The sequence below is a fragment of the Pholcus phalangioides genome, unplaced genomic scaffold (genome assembly GCF_987345545.1).
Source record: "Pholcus phalangioides strain wild (caught in Gottingen) unplaced genomic scaffold, Ppha-v1.0 ptg000040l_1, whole genome shotgun sequence".
NCBI classification, from domain to species: Eukaryota; Metazoa; Arthropoda; class Arachnida; order Araneae; family Pholcidae; genus Pholcus; species Pholcus phalangioides.
The window spans coordinates 1,011,116-1,033,888 of NW_028301626.1; the positions used below are offsets into that span (position 1 = coordinate 1,011,116).

Consider the following 22,773-nt stretch of genomic DNA (forward strand, 5'->3'; position numbering starts at 1 on the left):
GGCTTGTAGTATCTAGGAGGCTTTGGTTAGGTCCGACCGTCAATGTACGGTCCGGTTCAGTGTGCACGAGCTCCAAGGGGAGATTGAGATATTCGTTGCCTTTGAGTCTAGTGGTCTGGGAAGTGAACGGACGGGGGTTCAGGGCAGTTGAATTTTCTCTCTTTCCACTAAATATATCTTCGCATCAGCCCGTAAGAAAAATACTCGAAAGAGATGGGGGCAGACGAAGACGTGGAGAAGAAACAGAGAGAGGGACTGAAAAGAAAATAAGGGGGAGACAAAGAAAGACGAAACAAAAAAGGAGGGAAAAGAAGAAACGACAAAGACGAAGAGGGTATGGGAGAAGAGACAAAAAAAAAGAGTAAGAAACATTAGCAGAGAAAGATAAAGCGAGTTAAAATAAAAAAGAAAGAAAACAGAAAGGTATAAAAGAAAAAAAAAAGCATATATAGAAAGAGTAATGATAGAGAGGAGAAGAGGCAAAAGAAGTGGGGGAAGTGGAAAAGGAAGATAAGAGAATAGAGAAAGAAGGATGGGAAAAGAATGTGGCAGAGGGAGAAGGGGGAGAAGAAAGATGACAAAGACAGAGATAACAGAGGAAAGGAGGGAGACAAAGGAAAAAAGAAATGTCAGTGAAAGAAAGTAAAGATAAAGACAGACAAAGGGAAAGAAAGGGAGAGACATAAGAAACAAAGATAGAGCGAGAGAGAAGAAAGCAACAGGGAAAAATAAATAGAGGGAGAGAAAAAAGCAGAGGTAAGTAGAGACACGGAGAAGTAAATGTAGAGACAAAGACATGGAGAAGCAAAAAAAAAGAGAGAGACGCAAAGAAGCAAAAGGGAATACACAGAGACAAAAAAAAGAATACACAGATACACAAAGAAGCAAAAGAATACACAGAGACACAAAGAAGCAAAAGAATGCACAGAGACACAAAGAAGCAAAAGAATGCACAGAGACACAAAGAAGCAAAAGAATGCACAGAGACACAAAGAAGCAAAAGAATGCACAAAGACACAAAGAAGCAAAAGAATGCACAGAGACACAAAGAAGCAAAAGAATGCACAGAGACACAAAGAAGCAAAAGAATGCACAGAGACACAAAGAAGCAAAAGAATACACAGAGAAGTCGGGCAGGGCCGCAACTATGAAAGGGTAGGAGGATTTAGTGTCCCAGGCTCTGGATTGGAGAGTGCACCAAGTTTACTCTTTTTCAGTTGCAAATAACAGGAGGGGGGGGGGGGGCAAAATGAATAAATAGTGTGACCGAGTGAATTTTCGTTTCTAGTTGTGGCCCTGGGAAGGAGAAGAAACAAAGAGAAGAGAAAGAATAGGAGAAAGAGGGACAAAGCCCGAGAGAAAAAATAAAGACAGGTAGAACGGGAGGGGGAGAGAAGATCAGAGATAAATACTAGATCATAGATTGATGAAAAGAAGAGACAAACACACACACAGAGAAAAGAAATATAAGCGTGTGTCCCACGATTCTTGGTCGGCGACGCAGGGTAAGATAATTAAAATAAAAGATAATAAAAAGTCTTTGTTGTGGACATAAAACCGCAAAATCTACAGCCGGCATGTGTTTGTTCCGAACAAGTACGGGATTTCCTTCACGCCGGCTGTGGTTTTTGTCCAACAAAGACTTTTCATTATCTTTTACTTTAATTATCTTACCCTGCGTCGCCGACCAAGAATCGTGGGACATGCGCTATAGAAACTCATAGTGATCTCAGCCATAACCTCCTAGAGATACGCATGTATGTATGTATGGACTTTTGGACTATTATCCGGTTGCACCCCGAGTTACGCGAACTCGGAATAACACGGTTGTTTTTTGGGGAAAAATGCACATTTCTCAAATGTATATAAGCATACTTACGGGATCATTAGTGAATTGGTAACGATAATTACGTTATAACCAAATAAGAATTGTTTGGTCGATCAGAACAATATACAGGCTGATTTGTTTGAGAGTGAAGAGTAATGAGAGTTAACTTTTTATAAGCTCGGGAACTAGTTGAGAAGATGAAAATTTTGGCATTTCATAGTTGTTATTCCTAGGCTTGCTGTGGCATCTGCCATTTTTTGCAGACTGGTCACGATTTGATACCTGAAGTTCAAACTCATTGCCAGCCTTTTAAAAAAAAACAACAACGTTGATCAATTAACTCACGAGTGAAAGTTTATTTCTCGTCTTCAAACCAAGGCTTTATGAAAACATTTGATGAGTGCGTACTAAACATGACGTTCATTTGTAGAGGTTTCAGAGAATATGGACTTCAACAAGGACCTGATTGACGCCACAAGACAATTTAGGTTTTATGAAGTCATCATAATCAAAGAGATTTTTACTTCCCATTTAGTACGTTGTGCAGCTGCATTTTTTTTTTAAATTGTAATTTTCACCCAAAACAGAAGTGTTTTTATGAATTTCGGTCCCAAATAGCTTGTACATTGGTGTAAGAAATTAAGAGAATTTGCAGACTTGGTCGATTATCTCTAGAACTACTGTACCGATTTTTAAGAAATTTGAGATGTACATACATTGATACAATACAAAACAAATAACCATTCAATAATTGTAATACACGCGCATGATCGTGCGTAACACTCGCTGGAGTCGGAAGGTATGAAACAGCGGTTGCAGAATAAACAAAAAAAAAATGGGTTAATAGGGGGTATGGTCCCCTCTTACAGATATACAGGTCTCGCAGCGTGATTTCATACTTAAAATAAGGCAGTTTATCATTTCCTGTGGCAATTGGTCCCACTCGTTCAGCAACGCCGTTTTCATTCCCTGGATGGTTCCCGGAGGGGGGTTGCGAGTTGCAATTGCCCTCCCCAGAGCGTCCCAGACCTGCTCTATAGGGTTAAGGTCTGGAGATCTGGCTGGCCAATCCATCCGGCGAATATCCTCACTCTCTAGAAAATCGTCGAGCAGAAGAGCTCTATGTGGCCTCGCGTTATCGTCCATTAAAATGAACTCAGGGCCAAGTGCACCCCTGAAAAGGCGAACATAGGGCTCCAAGACCTCATCCCTATACCTCACACCAGTCACAGTGCCTCTTTCAAAGACATGGCGAGGTGTGCGGTCATTCAACATGATGCCTGCCCAGACCATTAAACCTCCTCCGCCATAATGGTCAATTTCGCGCACATTGGAGGGTAGGCAGCGGGTCCCTGGTTCTCTCCATATGAACGTACGGCGAGAATCGGTGCTTAGGCTGAACCGGGACTCATCAGTGAAGAGAACGGTCGCCCATTGATCCATACTCCAATCTCTATGCTCTCTGCAGCATGATAAACGGATTCTCCTGTCCGTAGAATTGAGCGGGACGCAAACAGCAGGTCTTCTTGCAAACAACCCTCTCTCATGAAGCTTTTGGAAACAGTCACCCTTGATACACGGGTTCCTGTGGCTGCATACAAGTCACGAGAGAGCTGAGAAGCTGTATCACTCCTGTTACGCCTCGCTATAATCGACAAATGGCGATCTTCTCTGGCCGTCGTGGCTCTTGGACGACCTTGCCCAGGCTTTCTCTCGATGGATCCGGTATCCTGGAACTGTTTCCATAAGTTACACACGACGCTGGGCGTTAAATTGAACTCTCTACAAATCTGGACTTGAGAATGGCCCGCTTCTAGCCTCCCCACAATTCGCCACCTCATTCCATCATCTAAACGTTGGTGGTTACTCATTTTTACTGTTACAATTTGAAATTAACCGATTGCTGCAAAATAACACCAAGAAATTCGCCGAGGTGTGCTAGCGAACGAAATGCGTCTTAACTTACGCGCGCTTCTAAAGCCTGTTTCTCTACTGGCTCCGCCTACACACACGTGTACGCTTACGTATTTGACGTACAAGATTTGCATTTTTGTCTAGAAGCAGTGGTTTTACATTCAGTTCAGTTCTTTTCAGGAAATTCGATAAAATATGCAAATACTCTTAATTTATTTCACCAGTGTATTTATGTACCTTTGTATGCAAAATCGTATCTCGACTTACGCGGTTATCGCCGGTCCCACCTATCACGTAACTCCGGAGTATTACTCTATTCATACTTGAGGGTAGGGGAGGCTCTAGCTTACCTGCTACCCCCCTCTAAAGACGAATGTTGCGGAAGGCTGATAAGGCTTTAGTGGGGGGGGGGGTGTGTGGACGACTCCGGGATAAACCTGATTTTTCTTGTAAAAAGCATCACACCAGTGTTTTTACTGTGAAAAATGTCCATGACTATACGTCCCGCTTTTAAATAAAGTATCCCACTTTTAGATCAAGAATTATTTCATCGCTTGGTCGAAATTTATCCAATCGTTCTTAATTGCGCCATATTAACCACATTACAGCTCTTAATAATTAGCAATCATTACTTACACTTGAGCACCCTGATACATCCTGAGCAAGTATGACACGTGACTTTTATTAAGAGAGACCGGGCGAGTAAGAAGTATAATTTCTCTTTTGCCTTCAATTTGCCCTGAAAAATTACTGGGTGAGGACGCCAAAATGCATACTCGCCTTCCTTGTGCATTCTTATTTCTACTACTTCACCAAACACCAACTCTGGCCATATCGCAATTTACTGCCATTAGTGAGATGGGTTGGAAGTGAAGGCGCTGTCTATATGTGGTCCCCTCGAGTTCGTTAGGGAAAATATCTTACCTATATCCTCCCTTGGGTTTGAACTCGGATCCCTGACAACAACTTTCACGATGGTAGACGAGCATCTTACCACCATGCCACTCGGACACTAAGCTTTCTTATTTCTGGTATAACAGTTCCAGACCTGTCTGTTCCCTCAAGTTTCCCAACATTTATCGTGAAGGTATGGCTCAAAAATTTTCACTATTTTCAATTTTTATAAATTATGGCGTGTAAATAAAGCCTAAGCTGCCGCCCCTGAAAACCTTGCTGCCCGGGTTGCACCGCACCCCTTGCACCCTCGCTTAGCCACCCCCTGCTTGAGGCTAATGCAATTATCCAGACTCCCGTTGGCCAATTTCAAAAGATGACAAGAAATTCAATGAAATTTCGCTAATAAAAGCTCCATAAAACTCGCTTAAATATACGATCTTTCTTATCGCTCTCATCCGGGCGATAGTCTTTGATATTTATCTGATACGACACCAGACGTGTTTACTTCACGGTTATTATCCATAATTTCTCCCCGCCGAGGTTCAATATCCTTCCGGGAGAATGGCGGGTTGAAAAAAAAAAACAACAACAAAAAGCGAGGATATGAACGAATCTCGGCGATATCACGGCTACTTTCTTCCGGGATAATATCTAACAAAGTAACACATCCGGGTACGTTTCACGCTAGACCAAACCCCCCCCCCCCCGCTGCCGTTAAGTGGTATTTGCTATGTTCGTGACACGGTTGGTTTACTTCCTCTCACGGTTATACAAAAAACATTTCCGGTCATGAAGGCTATTCAATTGCGAGGGTTTCGGAGATAACGGGTGAATTATTTATTTATCCGCATAGATGAGCCTTTTTTTTTTGTTGATTTAAATGTCGTTATTGTGACTAAAAATAACGCCATCTATTATTTACCATCTGAAGCGCATTTCTTTAATATATGAGTAGGAATAAGTAATTTTCGTATTTTTACGAAATATATGCGATAAAAATTAAAAATTTCGATTTTTTTTATGAATAAATGCAAAAATATATTGAAGTGGAAATAGGTATTGTATATTGATTTTGCCGAGAACCTGAATTCTAGAACTTTCAACTAACAACGGTTACTCTAATACTTGGGGAAGCGTAATTAAACTACATCAATCTTGCTCAACAACGCAGAGATAGAAGAAGTAGAAAGCTATGTATACCTGGGACAAGAAATTACCATTAATGAAATAAACCGAAGAATCAGGATTGGATGGAGCACTTTTGGCAAAAACTGCGTAATTCTGAAGAGTCACATGCCATTATGCCTGAAAAGAAAAGTTTTTAACCAGCGTGTGCTGCCAGCACAGACGTATGGAGCTGAAACATGGACATTCACAAGCAAGACGATACAAAGGCTACAGACAACACAAAGGAGCATGGAAATACGCTAGGCATCACAAGGACAGACAGAAAACGAATCACTTGGATAAGGAACCACACCACAAAGGTATATGATATCATGGGAAGAATCAAACGTTTGAAATGGAAATGGGCTGGAAGAAGACAGGACAACAGATGGATCACAAGTATTCTAGAGTGGTACCCCCGTGGTGTTAAACGTCCGAGAAGGCGTCCCCACGCAAGATGGATTGACGAGATCAGGAAAGTGGCAGGACTCAACTGGATGGCTAAAGCATCAGACAGAGCAGAATGGAAAAATTTAGAGGAGACCTTCATCCAGCAGTGGATTGAAAATGGTTGGTGATGATGATGATGAATTAAACTACATGTATAAAAAAAATTGCGTAGTTGGTATGTAGTTAGTTTTTGAGAATGAATCTGAATGAATGAATTTGGAAAGTACTTTTGCGGATGAATGCAATTTTTTGCGGATGAATGCAATTTTTTTGCGGATGAATGCAATTTTTTGCAGATGAATACTATTTTTCATCAATGAACGCAAAATTTTGTTTTGAAATTTTTTTTGAATGAATGCAAAACTTTTTAGTTGCAAAAATATTTTTGCGGATAAATGCAATTTTTGTGAATGATTTCAAACTGAATTATTCGAAAAATATTTTAGCGGATGAATGACAAATTTTTGATTTGAGAAATGTTATTGCGGATGAATACAATTTTTTTTGCGGATGGATGCAAAATTCTTAAATTGAAATTTTTTATTTTTTTATTTTTGTAAATGCGAAATTTCCGTATAGAAATATTTTTTGTCGAAATTCGGATTTTTCGTTAGTGAAATATTCGTATCAATGCATATGAGATACCAACATTGCTTACCAGTGACGTCACTTGCCATGTCTACATCCCTGTATTTCGGATTAATTAGGAATTGATTCGGTTAATGAGATAAAATCATTGATTTCCTGTGATTGATTAATTAATTAATTACAATTATTTATAGCCTCATTTCCTCAGCTTTTGCGTAAAGATTGAAGTTCGTGATTGAATATTCATTCGCCCCGTTGCCATTTCAGATTTTCTCTTCTAGCCATTCTAATATTAGAACAGGTATTTATAGACATTAATTAGTGAAATAGCCACGTGCCGCTTCTAGGAAGGACTTTGGTATAAAGAAAGGTTAGGTGTGGCTATAACTACTGTTTCAGTCATGTTTAGTCAACAATGAAACGGTAACTCCTTTGTGAAATGCAATCACTTTTGTTTTCGGACAGTACTCTCAACAATGTTACAGCTATTATATTTCTAAAACGCCTCTCACCAGTGATATAGCCATTGTTTCAGAAACTACTCTCAACAATGTTCCGACCATTATTTCAGAAATTACTCCCGAAAGTATAAATACAAGGCCACAACAGGCAAAATGCCCAACGAGGTGGCTGAGAAAAAAATACTCATAACAAATATGGATGCCATATACTTCAAAAATACAGCCATCCAATTAAAAATGGAATTTAGCCGTACCACCTTTACATTTCTTTTAATTGCAACACATTTCTTCACATTCTGCTACACTTTTTTTTTTTTTCAAGTTTGTACCGCTGGACAATGTTCAGAAAACCTAAGCCGCTCGTCAATGAGAATTCCCAAATCGGTGACCTTAGTTGCATCCGGGATAGTGACACCATTCAAGTCGTAAGAGAAACGTGAGTTGTTCAAACCGAAATGAGCGACCATGCACTTGTCAAAAAATGTGATATAGCTATTCTTTTCTTACAGAAACTACTCTCAACAATAGTGTAGCCGTTCTTTCGGAACTATTTCTTGACAGCCATTATTTCGAAAACTACTCCAAATGATGAGGCAGCTATTCTTTCAGAAACTACTCCCAAGAATAGTATAACCATTCTTTCTGAACTATTCGCGACAGCCATTATTTCATAAGCTACTCTCACCAATGATACAGCTATTATTTCAGAAACTACTCTCAAATGTGATACACCATTCTTTTCTTTTCAGAAACTACTCGTAAGAATAGTGTAGCCATTCTTCCGGAACTACTCTCGACAGCCATTATTTCATAAGCTACTCTCAGCAATGATACAGCCACTATTTCATAAGCTACTCTCAGCAATGATACAGCCACTATTTCATAAGCTACTCCCAAATGTGATACAACTATTCTTTTCTTGCAGAAACTACTCTCAACAACAGTAAAGCCGTTCTTTTAGAACTTTTTTCGACAGCCATTATTTTATGATATTACTGCAAATATCACTCTCAACAATGGTACAGTCATTACTGCAAATACTATTACTCTCAACAATGGTACAGTCATTACTGCAAATACTATTACTCTCAACAATGGTACAGTCATTACTGCAAATACTATTACTCTCAACAATGGTACAGTCATTACTGCAAATACTATTACTCTCAACAATAATGCAGCCGTTCTTTCGAAACAATTCTCAGCAACGACTGACATTGCTTTATAAAATATTCCCAGCAATATAAGGATCCTTAAAAACCTTTCAAAAAGTATTTCAATGTCTCTAAACAATACAACAATCATTCTTTTTAAAGCTGTTCCCAGCTTAAAAATCATCATCCTTTTTCAAGATCTAAGCATTACCTAAACAATGCGTAAACTTTTTTTCCTTCAGAAAAATACTTTCAACAATGTAGCAATCATCTTATTGTAGTTACACTGTAAAGCACTAAATTACTTTTAAATGTTATGAATAGGAGGTTGCTATACAAAACCCGAGGTTATCAAAAAGCAATATTTTTAATTATTAAATTAATAAAATCAGTAATAATTTTGTATATTTTTATATGAATTTTTGTATATTTTTATATGAATTTTTGTATATTTTTATATGAATTTTTGTATATTTTTATATGAATTTTTGTACATTTTTATATGAATTTTTGTATATTTTTTTACAAAGCTTTGAAATTGATGCTCTATTTTTTTCAAGAAAAATTTCAGAGAAAATTTCATATAAACGGAAATTTAAAAATCCTGTTTTATGTGAATTTTTTTTTTCTTTATAAGTTGTTTTCTTTGCGAATCAGATTATATTGCACTAAAAACAACTTCACGTAAAAATATAATTTGTATATACATTACTTCCAAAGCCCGGAATTGTCCAATTCGCGACGGGGCCGGGCACTTCGTGAATTGGCTAACTTCGTTAAATATTAACCCGGCCAGTTCGCGAAGTTGAATCCCGGTGATCCCTAGCCAAAGACCGATAACAAAAGACATTATTCGGGATCATCGTCAATTTGGCGCATTTTTTTTCATTGTTTGATAATTATGTCCGCGTTAGTTATGGCAACCCAACTCTCAAACCGTAGTTTACTTTTTTTCCTCCAAAATTTGGCAGAAAAAAAACTATGTTTATTTAATTATTTTTTTATATTTTTTAACTCTCAAATTTCACTTTCTTTTTCTCTCGTCATATGAAGCTAATGTAATACAGTTGATATACACTCAATGGCAAAAAAATTAGGACATCCCTCACTCAAACTTCGACTCGTCCGTGCAGCACGTGCGCCGACGTAATAAATCATAGTTTGCTGGTAAAAAGCTTTCTCCTGGTCAGAAGCACCAGTTAACGTTGCAATTTGCAATTTGCCTTCATAGGGAAAACAAGAGATTTGAGTGACTTTGAACGCGGCATGATTGTGGGCGCCAGAAGAGCCGCTAACCCCCCCTTCTTGGCTTTTCTCGCACAACAGTATCTCGATTCTTCGTTATTGCAGCTAAACCACGAGTAGCAACTATTCTTTATAAATAGTTCTAAGCAATGCAACGAGAGCATTCTATCAGACACCGCTAACAACAATGCAACAACTTATTATTCTAAAAACTTATATCAACAATGAACACAAGTTCTTGCAGAAATTGCCATCAACAACGCACAAAAACTTGTAAGAACTGCTCTAAACAATACAACGAATATTTTTTGTGAAACCTGCTATCTGCAATGCAATGGCGATTCCGTTTGAAACTGCTGCCAACAATGCAACAACTACTTTTTAAAAAAAATGATATCAACAAAGCATCACCAATTTGTCCGGAAACTGCTCTTAAACAATGAAACACCAATTTGTCTAAAAACTTTCAACCCAAATTCTTCTAGAAACTGCTAGCAACAATCAGCACAAATTCTTCTAGAAACCGCTATTAACAATAACATACAAATTTTTTTTAAAAAAAAAAGCTATCAATAATGCCATACAAATTCCGTCAAAAAACGCTATCAGCAATGCAACAGAGATTATTTTGAAAACTGGTTTTAACAATCCGTCCTTTCGGTCATATAGCACCCCCTTTTTTTAATTGTATCCATAGTAGTTAATGAGAATAGTTTCAAGCAACGAATTCTGGTTATTATTGCCGTAACAATACAGTTTCGTTTCTATTGGGGACAATATTTTTGACAACAGTAATTTTTTAGATGCCTTCAGTATCTCTCACAATTCAGAAACTCGAAAAAAATTTATTCTTATTGGGAACATGTAAGAATGGTTTTATAATTTTGTACTTATGTATCGATAGAAATATTCAATTATGCAATTTTCAGTTAATTTGATAATTTCCATTGATTTTGGATAACAATCATTTCTTTAAGATGCTTCCCTTAACAATATTTGTTGACGGTTTTTGTTCTATTAGGAGATGATAATTTTTAAACAAAGATTAAACTGCTTCAAGAAAAGGTGAGAAAAAAATACAGTTTAACAGGGGTCAGGGGTAAAAAATTACATTGCATAAATTTTGGCTTTTTTCAACAATGGCGGCTGAAAAAAAACATTTTCTCTCAGACACTTAATACTCATTATATTACATTTTTACGAGTGCTTTTTAGGAAACATTCTCCTACCAACAATTCACCGAATGGAAAATTCATCGCTGGGGAAATTCACCGACCTCAATTCGACATGAGTGAATGAATGATTGAGTGGACAAATGAACGAGTGATTGAGCGAGTGAATGAATAACGAGTGATAGAGCGAGTGAATGAATAACGAGTGATAGAGCGAGTGAATGAATAACGAGTGATTGAGTGAGTGAATGAACAACGAGTGATTGAGCGAGTGAATGAACTGGTGAATAAATTATCGAGTGAGCAAGTGAACGAGCGAGTCAATGAATAAGAGTGTGAGTGAGTGAATGAGTGACGACCTGTCACTAAAACTTGCTCGCTCACGCTCACTCACCAGGTCACTCGGTCAATCACTAGGTTGCTCATTCTATTACTCACTATAGGTCGCTCATTCAATTACTCACTATAGGTCGCTCATTCTATTACTCACTATAGGTCGCTCATTCTATTACTCACTATAGGTCGCTCATTCTATCACTCACTCACTCAGTAGATCGTTCACTTACTTCCTAGGTCACTCTTTAACTCACTAGGACGGTCATTTTGTCATTCACTCACCAGGTCACTCATTCTATCATCAACTCACTAAGTTGCTCACTCTGTTACACACTCAATCACCTGGTAGTTCACTCTGTCATTCGCTCACTCACCAAAACTAACCGCTCTGTCACTCTCCGCTAACCACTGTATCAATTACTGACTCACTCACTCGCACACTTACTAGCTCACTGACTCGTCCCGAAATGTTGTCGATGAATTGTTAGTCAGTGAATTTTCCGTTGATGAATAGTTGATCGGTGAATTTTCCTGGCAGTTGAATTGCTGTCGGTGAATTTTCCGTAAACCATATTTGTCCCCCCCTATTTACTTGCTTCAATAATATAAACCACACACTTTTAAACAGCTCAAAATAAAGGGGACGGGGGTCTACAGAGCATTCATTAACCTGCACCATTGGGTCCACGACATCAAAAAGGTTGGTTGAAGCAATGCTTATTTTTTGGGTAATTGTCTTGACGACGGTATTTCGATCATCACTCCAGACCGTAATTATTAAACCGGTCTCACAACCCTTAAAGTCAAATTTTCAAAATTGACAAATTCAATTGCAAATAAAATAGTAAAAATTTCGTGTCAATCGGTTAATTCGTTCTTTCATAGTAAGGGAAATAAATAATGAGTTATAATAGGTTTTTGCACTCTCAATAAGTAGACTGGAACGGGCTTTAATCGTTTCTAAAACACCGAATCTGGCCCGTTTTGGAGGGTATTTAGAGGTGTGGCCGATCGGTCTTGACCCTTACCTTGCTCGTATCGTAGCCAGGACAATGGCCTTCTGTCTAAAGCCTTCCCTGTCTTTTTATTACAGAATGCTCTCTGAAAAAACGTTCTTCTTAGGACGGGATCACACTATGAAAGTTTTGTAAAAGTGCTTTTATAAAACTTGAAAAATACAACTAATAAACTGATCGGTTGCATTTGCTCGAATGTAACCCATCAGCTTATTCGTTGTATTTGTATTTTTCAAGTTTTATTCAAGCACTTTTACAAAACTTTTATAGTGTAATCCCGGCCATAGACTAGAGTAAAAATTAGTGGAGTTATTATCTGAAAGGACGGCTATTATCATGTTTGGAAACGCTTAAGGGGTCTAATTACCCTTAATGTGGAATTTCCAAAAATGACTTCAAAATATGTTTCATTCGATTGCAAATAAAATAGTTAAAATGTGGTATCAATCGGTTGATTCGTTCCTTCATAATAAAAGACAGAAATAATGAGTTATAGTGTTAAATAATGAATAAAAGAAGAAACGCTTTGTGTGTACACGATTTTCTCAGGCTGTAGTATTTGAGCTCTCATCCGTCAGATTGAAAACTGATGCCCCAAAAATTCTGAAATTTCGCAGAAATGTTTATTCGACATGTTTTAGCAAAATGGACCTCGGATTTAGCAATTGACAGATGGGAAGTATTTGTATGAAAAAAATGTTGAATTTAGATTTATGAAATTTTTTTATATATTTTTCTTCAAACTTTAAAAATTCATAAAATTCTACGCAGTCAAATACCTAAGTTCCAGGTCTAATTTACTAACACGTGTCGAGTAAACATTTCTGCAAAATTTCTGAATTTTTGGGGCAATAGTTTTTTTTTTTCCTAAATCTTACGGATGAGCTCAAAAACTGTAATCTTAGACCGGATTATACTATAAAAGTTTTATAAAAAAAATTCTTTTATGAAATTTAAATTTATGCAACCAATCAGCGTATTGGTTACATTCGAGCGAATGTAACCGATAGGCATATTGGTTGTTTTTGTTTTTTTTCACACACACAAGTTTTGTACAAGATGTTTTATCAAACTTTTATAGTGTAATCCCGTCCTAAGAAAATCAAGTTCAAATTTTTTCTTGTATTCATTATTTATACACTATAATTCATTACTACTTTCTGTTGTTATGAAAGAACAAATTAACCGATTGACACGAAGTTTCAACCATTCTCTTTGCAATCGAATGAAATATGTTTTAGAGTCATTTTTGAAAATTACACTTTAAGGGTATTAAAGGGTAGTAGGCTGGCAAGGCTCCATCCCTGAAACCCGGGACGATTTTCGTTATTTTTGTTTTTTCACGCTATAAGTTCATCATAAGGGGGGCCCCGTGAAAGCCTGGTCGGGGGGGTCCGCAAAAGATTCCAGCCTAGGGCCCTACTCCAGGATGTTGGGGCCATGGTAGTGAGACCCATTAAGCATTTATAATTTTTTTAAACATGATAATAATCGTCCTTTCAGATAATACTCCAAGTAACAATTGAGTAATTGTTACTGGCCATTGAGTAAGACTCTAGTCTTCTAAGAACAACGTTTTTTCAGCGAACATTCTGTAATAAAACGAACAGGGAACGCTTTAGACAGAAGGCCATTGCCCTGGCTACGATACGAGCAAGGTAAGTGTCAAGACCGATCGGCCACACCTCTAAATACCCACGAAACGAGATTCGGTATTTTAGAAACGATTCGAACCCGTTCCGGTCTACTTAAGAGTACCAATTTCCACCACGCCTTTGATTTAGACAATTAATTAATCAATTAGCTGAGCACACATAATGAAAGAGAGACACTCACCTCAGTTTTACGCTTGCTGCTGCTCTGACCAACACCCAGCGCCGCGGAAGAAGCGGCTTTCTCGACAACCCCGGGAACGGCAGCGTCTCTTGGCTCTGCTGCTGCAACAGCGGCGATGTTGGCCAACCTGCTGTTGCTGCTGCTGCCTTGGCTTGTTGTTGTTGTTGCTGCTGCTGCTGCTGCTGCTCCTGACTTGGAACTCGCACCGTTCCCGGATTGTTGTGGCAGCACTACCGTCATTAAGCTGAACATGGACAACAGAAATAAAAAAAGCAGCAACGAAAACCGCGAAAAAACTCGAGATATTTTTTACCTATTTTTTAGTATCGAAATTCTTAGTGGGTGTAGCTGTGAACACTATTGTAATTTCGCCCATCATTGTATGCGTGTTTTTGTACACGGTTCATATATATATATGTATATCACAGAAAGCGAGAGATATTATGGTGACTACGTGAATAGGGCAGTCACGCGCATGAACTGAGACCGGGTGTGATTACGGTCGGTTCCCGTGGTTCTCCCGACACCGAATTCGGAGGGCTTTTCAGCCTTCTCAGCTGGGATGAATACTCGGGCGAAATCTTTTCCTATGGATCGATATCGTTAAAAAGGTGTTGGGAGTAGTAGAAGGGAGTGCGTGTGGATTGTACTTGTGCGTGTGTGATGGGTGCTGCCACTTTCGGAATAGGGAGGGCCTATCAGTGTGTACGTGGGTGGATGCCAACTTCTTTTTTTTTTATACTTTCTACCTGCACGTGCTAGGTGACTTGGGACTGGTTAGTGGCTCGAAGACCTTGAAAATAGCTGGAAAATTTTTCATGTGTGTGTGATGAGTTTTTTTTTATCATTTAAAGAAATTTCTGATAAATTGGAAGAAAATCACGAATTGAGCTACTTCAGTGCACGCCGCTTAATGCGATCGCATCGGGACTCGAGGGGGTTCTGATAACAATAACAGATTAGTAGTAACCAAATGCAAAAAAAAATCCCGGTTGTAAGTATAATTGAGTACAGCCCGGATTAAACGCATTAAAAAATGCTCTAAAAATCCGCAAATATGCATTAAACAATGCCAAAATATGCTCTAAAAAACGAAAATATGCATTAAAAATTGCCAAAATATGCTCTAAAAACACGCAAATATGTGCAGGAAAATCTCTCAAACAAAAAAACTGTTGAAAGTTCTAGAATTTTTCCTCTAAAACCAAGAAAATATGCGTAAAAAATTAAATACCGCTCAAAAGAATGGACATATTTTTTCGATGCGTATGTTTTATTTCTGAGTGCATATTCATTTACAAAACAAATTCTCATGCAAATATATTCTATTGTACATGGTTTTTTTCTATATATATGGGAATTTCTAGTTACTAGTAGTTGCTCTGAAGAGAGAAATTAAGTACTTACACGTGCACACAGTAAAAGAACAGAAATAGCGTTAAAAGTGATCAATGAGTGGTCTCCTGAGATTTAGCATTTGATTTAAAAACAAAAATGTTGCAAAACCAATAAAGCACACAGCACTTTAGTTATGGCCCATTGTAGCAAAAAGCGTAGCTTGAGTTGACTTCATATTTCAGTCAGGGAAGGACTTTGGCAGGTGCAAAGGTTGCGGCAAAACGGGATAAAAATACAGTAACTTTGATTGCATCTTAACAAAGCAATAGCTTGCAATTCTAAGACCTCTAAATTTCAGACATCGAACCTCTCTCCCCCCCCCCTCCAAGAGAACGGTGCAAGTGGATCTGGTGCCCCGGGCGCTGGACTAGAGAGGGTCATAAATCCTTTTAAAATGATTCAAAACTAGTTATAATACCCGGCACTGCTCGGGTTTTCTTCAATTACCGAGAGGATTGGAAAAGTGACAAACCATTATAAAGGCATATGCACGCATTGCTAGGGAACCATAGTAACCAAAGTAAACATTACGAGAGTGATTGTTGAGGCCCAGAAACCATTGTTGCCAGACAGTTTTTCGCCCGTTTCGGGCATTTGCCCTGCTATGACGAACTTTTAGAGTAGCCTATCGTTCAATTCGAGCCCCTGTTTGGTATACAGTTGAATCCCGTTTTAACGAATACCGTTATAGCGAAAATCTCGTTTTAACGAACACTTTTCCAATCCCCCAAATAAGTTTACATAGGAACAATGCTACGTAACCTGGAATTCCTTTATAACGAAATTTCTTTTTAACGAAGTGATTTCTCCGGTCTCTTGGTGTTCGTTATAACGGGATTCGACTGTATGTGCAAAATTTGGCGGCGATCGATCTAGAATTGTAGATTTGTATTGAGAACACGCACGCACACACACGCACACATGTGCAAAAATCAATTATATATATATATATAGATTACACGAGGGAGGCAAAATTCATGCTTGCCCTGCTGAAGAAATATCTAGTGGTGGCCTTGGGTAGATAATCAATTCTCTAGCCCTAAAAGCCCCTCCAACCTGGGGACATTTTTTCACTGGGCAGTAAGTGCTATCGTCCAAATTTTTTGTCGAATGTATTTTTTTTATGACCAGGAAATAATAGTTTGATAGTCATTTTCAGGTGCCAATGTAAACCTCACGTGCACTAGAGTGTTCACGCAGGGTCGCAACTTTCGGGGGAGCGGGAGGGTTTGGTGCCCCGGGGTGCACAAGACTAGAGCGGGTGCGTATTCCACCCTTTTAACCATACGTGTTGAAGCCATGCTCCGCGGACCAAATGTGTCCCTCGGAGCCACCCGATGTGGCCAGCGACGTCAAACCTAGTTTTTAACTCGAAAGAAATGATTCCGAAATTCTGCATTTTCATCTAGAAGGAAACAAATTCTGAAATTATTTCTTTCATAAATTCTGAATTTCCGCAATATCTGGCATACTTATAAGAATATCTGTACTTTTCATGCCGTGTTCGAGGCTTTTCATCAGCAGACGTTTCATGCCTTTCTGCGATGGACATCATACATCACTGTTGCAGGCGATGGCAAGCAAGGGGGACGAAACGACGTCCTTGGAAAACCGTCGATTATCGATGCCATCCACCGATAACCGTTTACGTCACTTGTTCCACGTCACAACGAAGATATAGATTTGACGGCGTCTCCAGCCGAATCACCCATAGATTTCGGTCTTCCGAGGAGGTTTTGTTCCGTCTACTTGCTTTACCGTCATCTACACGATGATGTCCACCACAGTAGTGGACGAAACGTGTGCTTATAAAAAGACTCCAACTCAGCATAACAGCCAGAAAAGTATGGATACTGCTTAAGTAACTCATTGTTTTTTCAGTGCTACGTACATAATGTTATTTTGTAAACGGGTCAGCCTCCTTCATTTTTCTTCATTCTTTTTGCACGGGGCGGGGAGGGGCGTGAACTTCATCTTGCTGGCGAAAATTGTCCGTGAAACACGAAACGTATAGAGCCCCTGATCAAACCTCCCCTCCATAGAAAGCACTGAAACCAAAAAAAATAAAAGAATGAAGTCATCAAGAAACTGCTTACAATAAAGTTTAACTCGTATAAAAATCGGGGAATTCTGAAAAGTTCTATATAAGCCTTAACAGAAAAATTCATTCTCAAATTGCCCCCCCCCCTCAAAAATGAAGTTGCCCCACTTTGGGAAACAATTCTAGAAATATTTCTGAATTTTCATCTAGAAGGAAACAATTCTGGAGCTCAAGGAAACAGTTATTTTCCAGATATTATGCTGAGGTGAACTCGGAAAGAAAAGCCATCACGTCTCCGCCGGCACTCGAACCCAGGCCCTCTTGCATACCGGGCAAGCATGCTACCATCTACACCACTGGAGACATGATCCTGCCTTCCTTATTTCACGCACTGTGGCGTGAGGCACTGAATTAGAGTAGTAGCCTCAACTTCAGGAAATGGCTTCCGGGTGGGACGGTCTAAATAGAGATAGATGACTTTTTCTCAGCCCAAGATATCAAGGAAACAGTTATTTTCCGGATATTATGCTGCGGTGAACTCAGAAAGGTCGTCTCCACCGGGACTCGAACCCAGGCCGTCTTGCGTGAAATATGAAAGTCAGGGACAAGTCTCCAGTGGTGTAGATGGTAGCATGCTTGCTCGGTATGCAAGAGGGCCTAGATTCGAGTCCCGGCAGAGACGTGGTGACATTTCTTTCCGAGTTCTCATCTCAGCATAATATCCGGAAAATAACTGTATCCTTGATATCTTGGGCTGAGAAAAAGCCATCTATCTATCTAAAAAATCTGCCAAGTGGCCCTTCTATTATTTTGGCACTGGTCCCCGCGTCAAGAAAAAGCGGCCCCGTTCATTGTAGGAAAGCTATTGCAAAAGCAGCGCTATAAGTATATGGATTATAGGGGGTTATTAAAGGGCCCGATCGTGACATTGTGAACTGAGTAAAAAAAATTTTCCAATTTAATTTAAATTTCCATTAAAATTTCCAATAAGGGAGCTTTCTGACCTCTTGCAGATTGGTAACGATAATTTATGGGCGGAAATGAGTGGTTCAAACTTAGCTTCAAAATACACTGGTGAAATAAATTAAGAGAATTTGCATATTTTATCGAATTTCCTGAAAAGAACTGAACTGAATGTAAAACCACTGCTTCTAGACAAAAATGCAAATCTTGTACGTCAAATACGTAAGCGTACACGTGTGTGTAGGCGGAGCCAGTAGAGAAACAGGCTTTAGAAGCGCGCGTAAGTTAAGACGCATTTCGTTCGCTAGCACACCTCGGCGAATTTCTTGGTGTTATGTTGCAGCAATCGGTTAATTTCAAATTGTAACAGTAAAAATGAGTAACCACCAACGTTTAGATGATGGAATGAGGTGGCGAATTGTGGGGAGGCTAGAAGCGGGCCAATCTCAAGTCCAGATTTGTAGAGAATTCAATTTAACGCCCAGCGTCGTGTGTAACTTATGGAAACAGTTCCAGGATACCGGATCCATCGAGAGAAAGCCTGGGCAAGGTCGTCCAAGAGCCACGACGGCCAGAGAAGATCGCCATTTGTCGATTATAGCGAGGCGTAACAGGAGTGCTAAAGCTTCTCAGCTCTCTCGTGACTTGTATGCAGCCACAGGAACCCGTGTATCAAGGGTGACTGTTTCCAAAAGACTTCATGAGAGAGGGTTGTTTGCAAGACCTGCTGTTTGCGTCCCGCTCACTTCTACGGACAGGAGAATCCGTTTATCATGGTGCAGAGAGCATAGAGATTGGAGTATGGATCAATGGGCGACCGTTCTCTTCACTGATGAGTCCCGGTTCAGCCTAAGCACCGATTCTCGCCGTACGTTCATATGGAGAGAACCAGAGACCCGCTACCTACCCTCCAATGTCCGCGAAATTGACCATTATGGCGGAGGAGGTTTAATGGTCTGGGCAGGCATCATGTTGGATGACCGCACACCTCTCCATGTCTTTGAAAGAGGCACTGTGACTGATGTGAGGTATAGGGATGAGGTCTTGGGTCGCCTTTTCAGGGGTGCACTTGGCCCTGAGTTCATTTTAATGGACGATAACGCGAGGCCACATAGAGCTCTTCTGCTCGACGATTTTCTAGAGAGTGAGGATATTCGCCGGATTGATTGGCCAGCCAGATCTCCAGACCTTAACCCCAAAGAGCATGTCTGGGACGCTCTGAGGAGGGCAATTGCTACTCGCAACCCCCCCCCCCCCTCGGGAACCATCCAGGGAATGAAAACAGCGTTGCTGAACGAGTGGGACCAATTGTCACAGGAAATGATAAACTGCCTTATTTCAAGTATGAAATCACGTTGCGAGACCTTTGTATATCTGTAAGAGGGGACCATACCCCCTATTAACCCATTTTTTTGTTTATTCTGCAACCACTGTTTCATACCTTCCGACTCCAACGACTGTTACGCATGATCATTCGAGTGTATTACAATTATTGAATGGTTATTTGTTTTTTATTGTATCAATGTATGTACATCTCAAATTTCATTAAAATCGGTACAGTAGTTCTAGAGATAATCGACCAAGTCTGCAAATTCTCTTAATTTCTTACACCAGTGTATGCAAAACGAGGAAAAACTTTTGACGAAAAAAATGATACCATAAACCAAAGTCTCCTGATAAGTTAAAACGAATTTTTCTCAAGTTATGATATTTGTCAGTTCCGTACTTTGTGAAAGTGATAACATTAACCCGAATGAAAACATTATCCGTGATTCTAATAAGCGGCGTCGATTGTGCTGTTACTTAACCGTACAGGCAACAAGAGGAAGCTCGAGAAAAAAATCTCAACCCTTGCGGGACCGGATTTGGCGACCCTCCTGGAGCGGTGCCGCACGGCCCAATAGCTGCCCATGCATGATCCTCATACTACCTATTCCTCTGTGGAATTTCTAACGAATTGGTACATGCCGGAATTCATTTTCAGAGTATGCGTGTGGCCCTAATGCATTTATGTTGTCGGTTATGCATATATCGTGTTCTGGTGGTGCTGCCTTCTGTGTTTTGAAGTAAAAATGGTGGATGCCTGAATATATCGTGATATGTAAATATCGTGTTGAAGGTCCAGTTTGCCTATTCTCTGCGGAGAGATTTTTTCGAATGAACGATCGGCTTGCATCAGCACCTGCTAGAGATAGAAGGCCTCCGCAGTCTGCTCGTGACGTTAGTAAGTAGTCCATTTTCCCTCAGAATGTTCAGGGGAAAAAAATCCCTTCTCGTGACAGTATTATCGTTGTGAGGAAAAGAAATGATCGGGCTCAGAATTGGTGATTTCTATGCCCCACATCCAATCACTATCGGGTATTTGTGAGCCAATCAGGAAGATTCTACGCTAAGAAACGAAATAGGATGCTGTGTTTCAAAATGTGGCAAACTTGCTAGGTAGTCTGAATGACGTTTATGTAACCCCGTGAGGAGGTCTTCTATCTCTAGAAGGTGCTGCTTGCATACGCTATTTATATCCTATGGCAGTGTTTCGAAAAAGTGCGTCGCCAACCTTTGTCAGGGGCGTTGTCGCGGTGAGCTAGATTTGTATGCCTGTTTATGCTTTGAAATGTGGTTTTTTTTTGTTTTTTTTTTGGAAAACATCTACCAAACTATTCTGGGGTGCAGCAGATTCAGCAACCATGAATTGGGCAAGGGACCCACCGGAGTGAATGTGGAAAAATTATTTCGAATCTTCTCATCTAATATTGAAAGTATTCTTTATTGTTATCAGAGATCTTTCATGCACTATCATGTGTGTGGAGGATTGCATTCTCAAAACCTGGATCACTGAATTTTTCCACATTTTCACCCACATGAACACCGAATCAATTCAGCATTAAAATGCGGAAGTGAGGCAAAAAGAATAAGAAATTCGGAAAATATGAATACTCACACAGTGTTTGATGCCTTAATGAAGGACCAAGGAATTGAATGAAGCACCAAACCGATCATTTTGACCATTTTTGATCTTCGCGATGGATTTTCATGATGAACCAGATCGTTGCAATGTTGAAATTTTATGACTTTTTTTCTAAAAATGCTTAAATATTACGTACCAGAGGTTATCAACCTTTATTCAGCTGCAACCCAAAATATAAAAAAAAAGCTTCGCGACCCACGGGACAGTGACACCAGTGATACAATAAGTGCATTTATAACAGGATTTTAAGTATCTTGGAAGCTCTGGCGAATCACGTTTGGGCCATAGATCAGGAATACCTAGCTGTAAGTGGATTTGTCTGACCCTTGTCGAAACCCCTTCCCCCTGCAAATCAAGTTCGAGTCGTGACCCATATATATAGCTCGAGGCTAAAGAATCTGTAATAGGATTGCACTCATTGTGGATGGTGGATGTTCTGACTCCAATTGAAGAAACGGTTGATAATTTAAGATCGTTTAATTTTAGAAAACTATTTACACTGGTTAACAAGATTAATTAAATATCATGAAAAAGGAGGAAACTATATTACACTGAGAAAGAAGTAGTCACGCAAGGGAAACAGTTCGACTTGTCCCCATTTTTCGCCTCTACCACCCACGCGTCAGGAGGTGCGCGAAGCGGGCGAGAGATGACGCCACAAATCCCTTGCTGTAAGCGGATTTGTACGATCAACCTCGAAGCAGTGCCGTCGTCTTAAGGCATGGGCCCACCCGGGCACGGCCCGGGGGCCTCAAGAGAAAAGGGGGCCTCACAAAAATCGATCTGGTTGAGATTTTCAAGAATTCGACTGGTAAGGCCTCAGAAAAGTCATCTGGCCCGGGGGCCCATGATGCACTTAAGACGGCCCTGCCTCGAAAGCATAGGCGGAGATAGACTTGGAAGTCTGTGGGGGGGGGGGCACGATGATGATGTCAATTCATATATGCATATATACATTAGATAAGTCAACTTCATCTTTGACACTGGGGGGGGGGGCATGCCTCGAAGCCGCTGCGAATCAATTGTTGTGGGTCGTGATCCAGGCTGCAAGTGAATTTGTACAGCCTATATCGAAAGCTACGGTGAATCAGTTGCTGAAGAATCCAGGCTGCAAGTGAATTTGTACAGCCTATATCGAAAGCTACGGTGAATCAATTGGGAATCGTGCCCCATACCCCAAGATTCCCTGGCTCTAAGTGGATATGCATGATCCATCTCAGAAGCCCTTGCGACCCAAGTCTGGACCCATGGGTTAATATAGAAAGAAGCCCCGATTTATAGAAATCGATCTCTATCCGACATCATCGCACCATTCGACGTCACAAATACAAATCACATTTCC

At 39.9% G+C, this 22,773-nt stretch overlaps 1 protein-coding gene across 1 annotated transcript in view; it reads right to left on the bottom strand.

The window, feature by feature from the left end:
- Nucleotides 1-14,633, bottom strand: part of LOC149065245 (uncharacterized) — a 49,923-nt gene extending 35,290 nt beyond the window's left edge. The window contains exon 1 of the mRNA XM_089254124.1: nucleotides 14,065-14,633. Coding sequence (XP_089110250.1) covers nucleotides 14,065-14,316 — 252 coding nt within the window. The 5' untranslated portion in view covers nucleotides 14,317-14,633. The remainder of the gene's footprint in view (nucleotides 1-14,064) is intronic.
- Nucleotides 14,634-22,773: the final 8,140 nt, after the last annotated feature.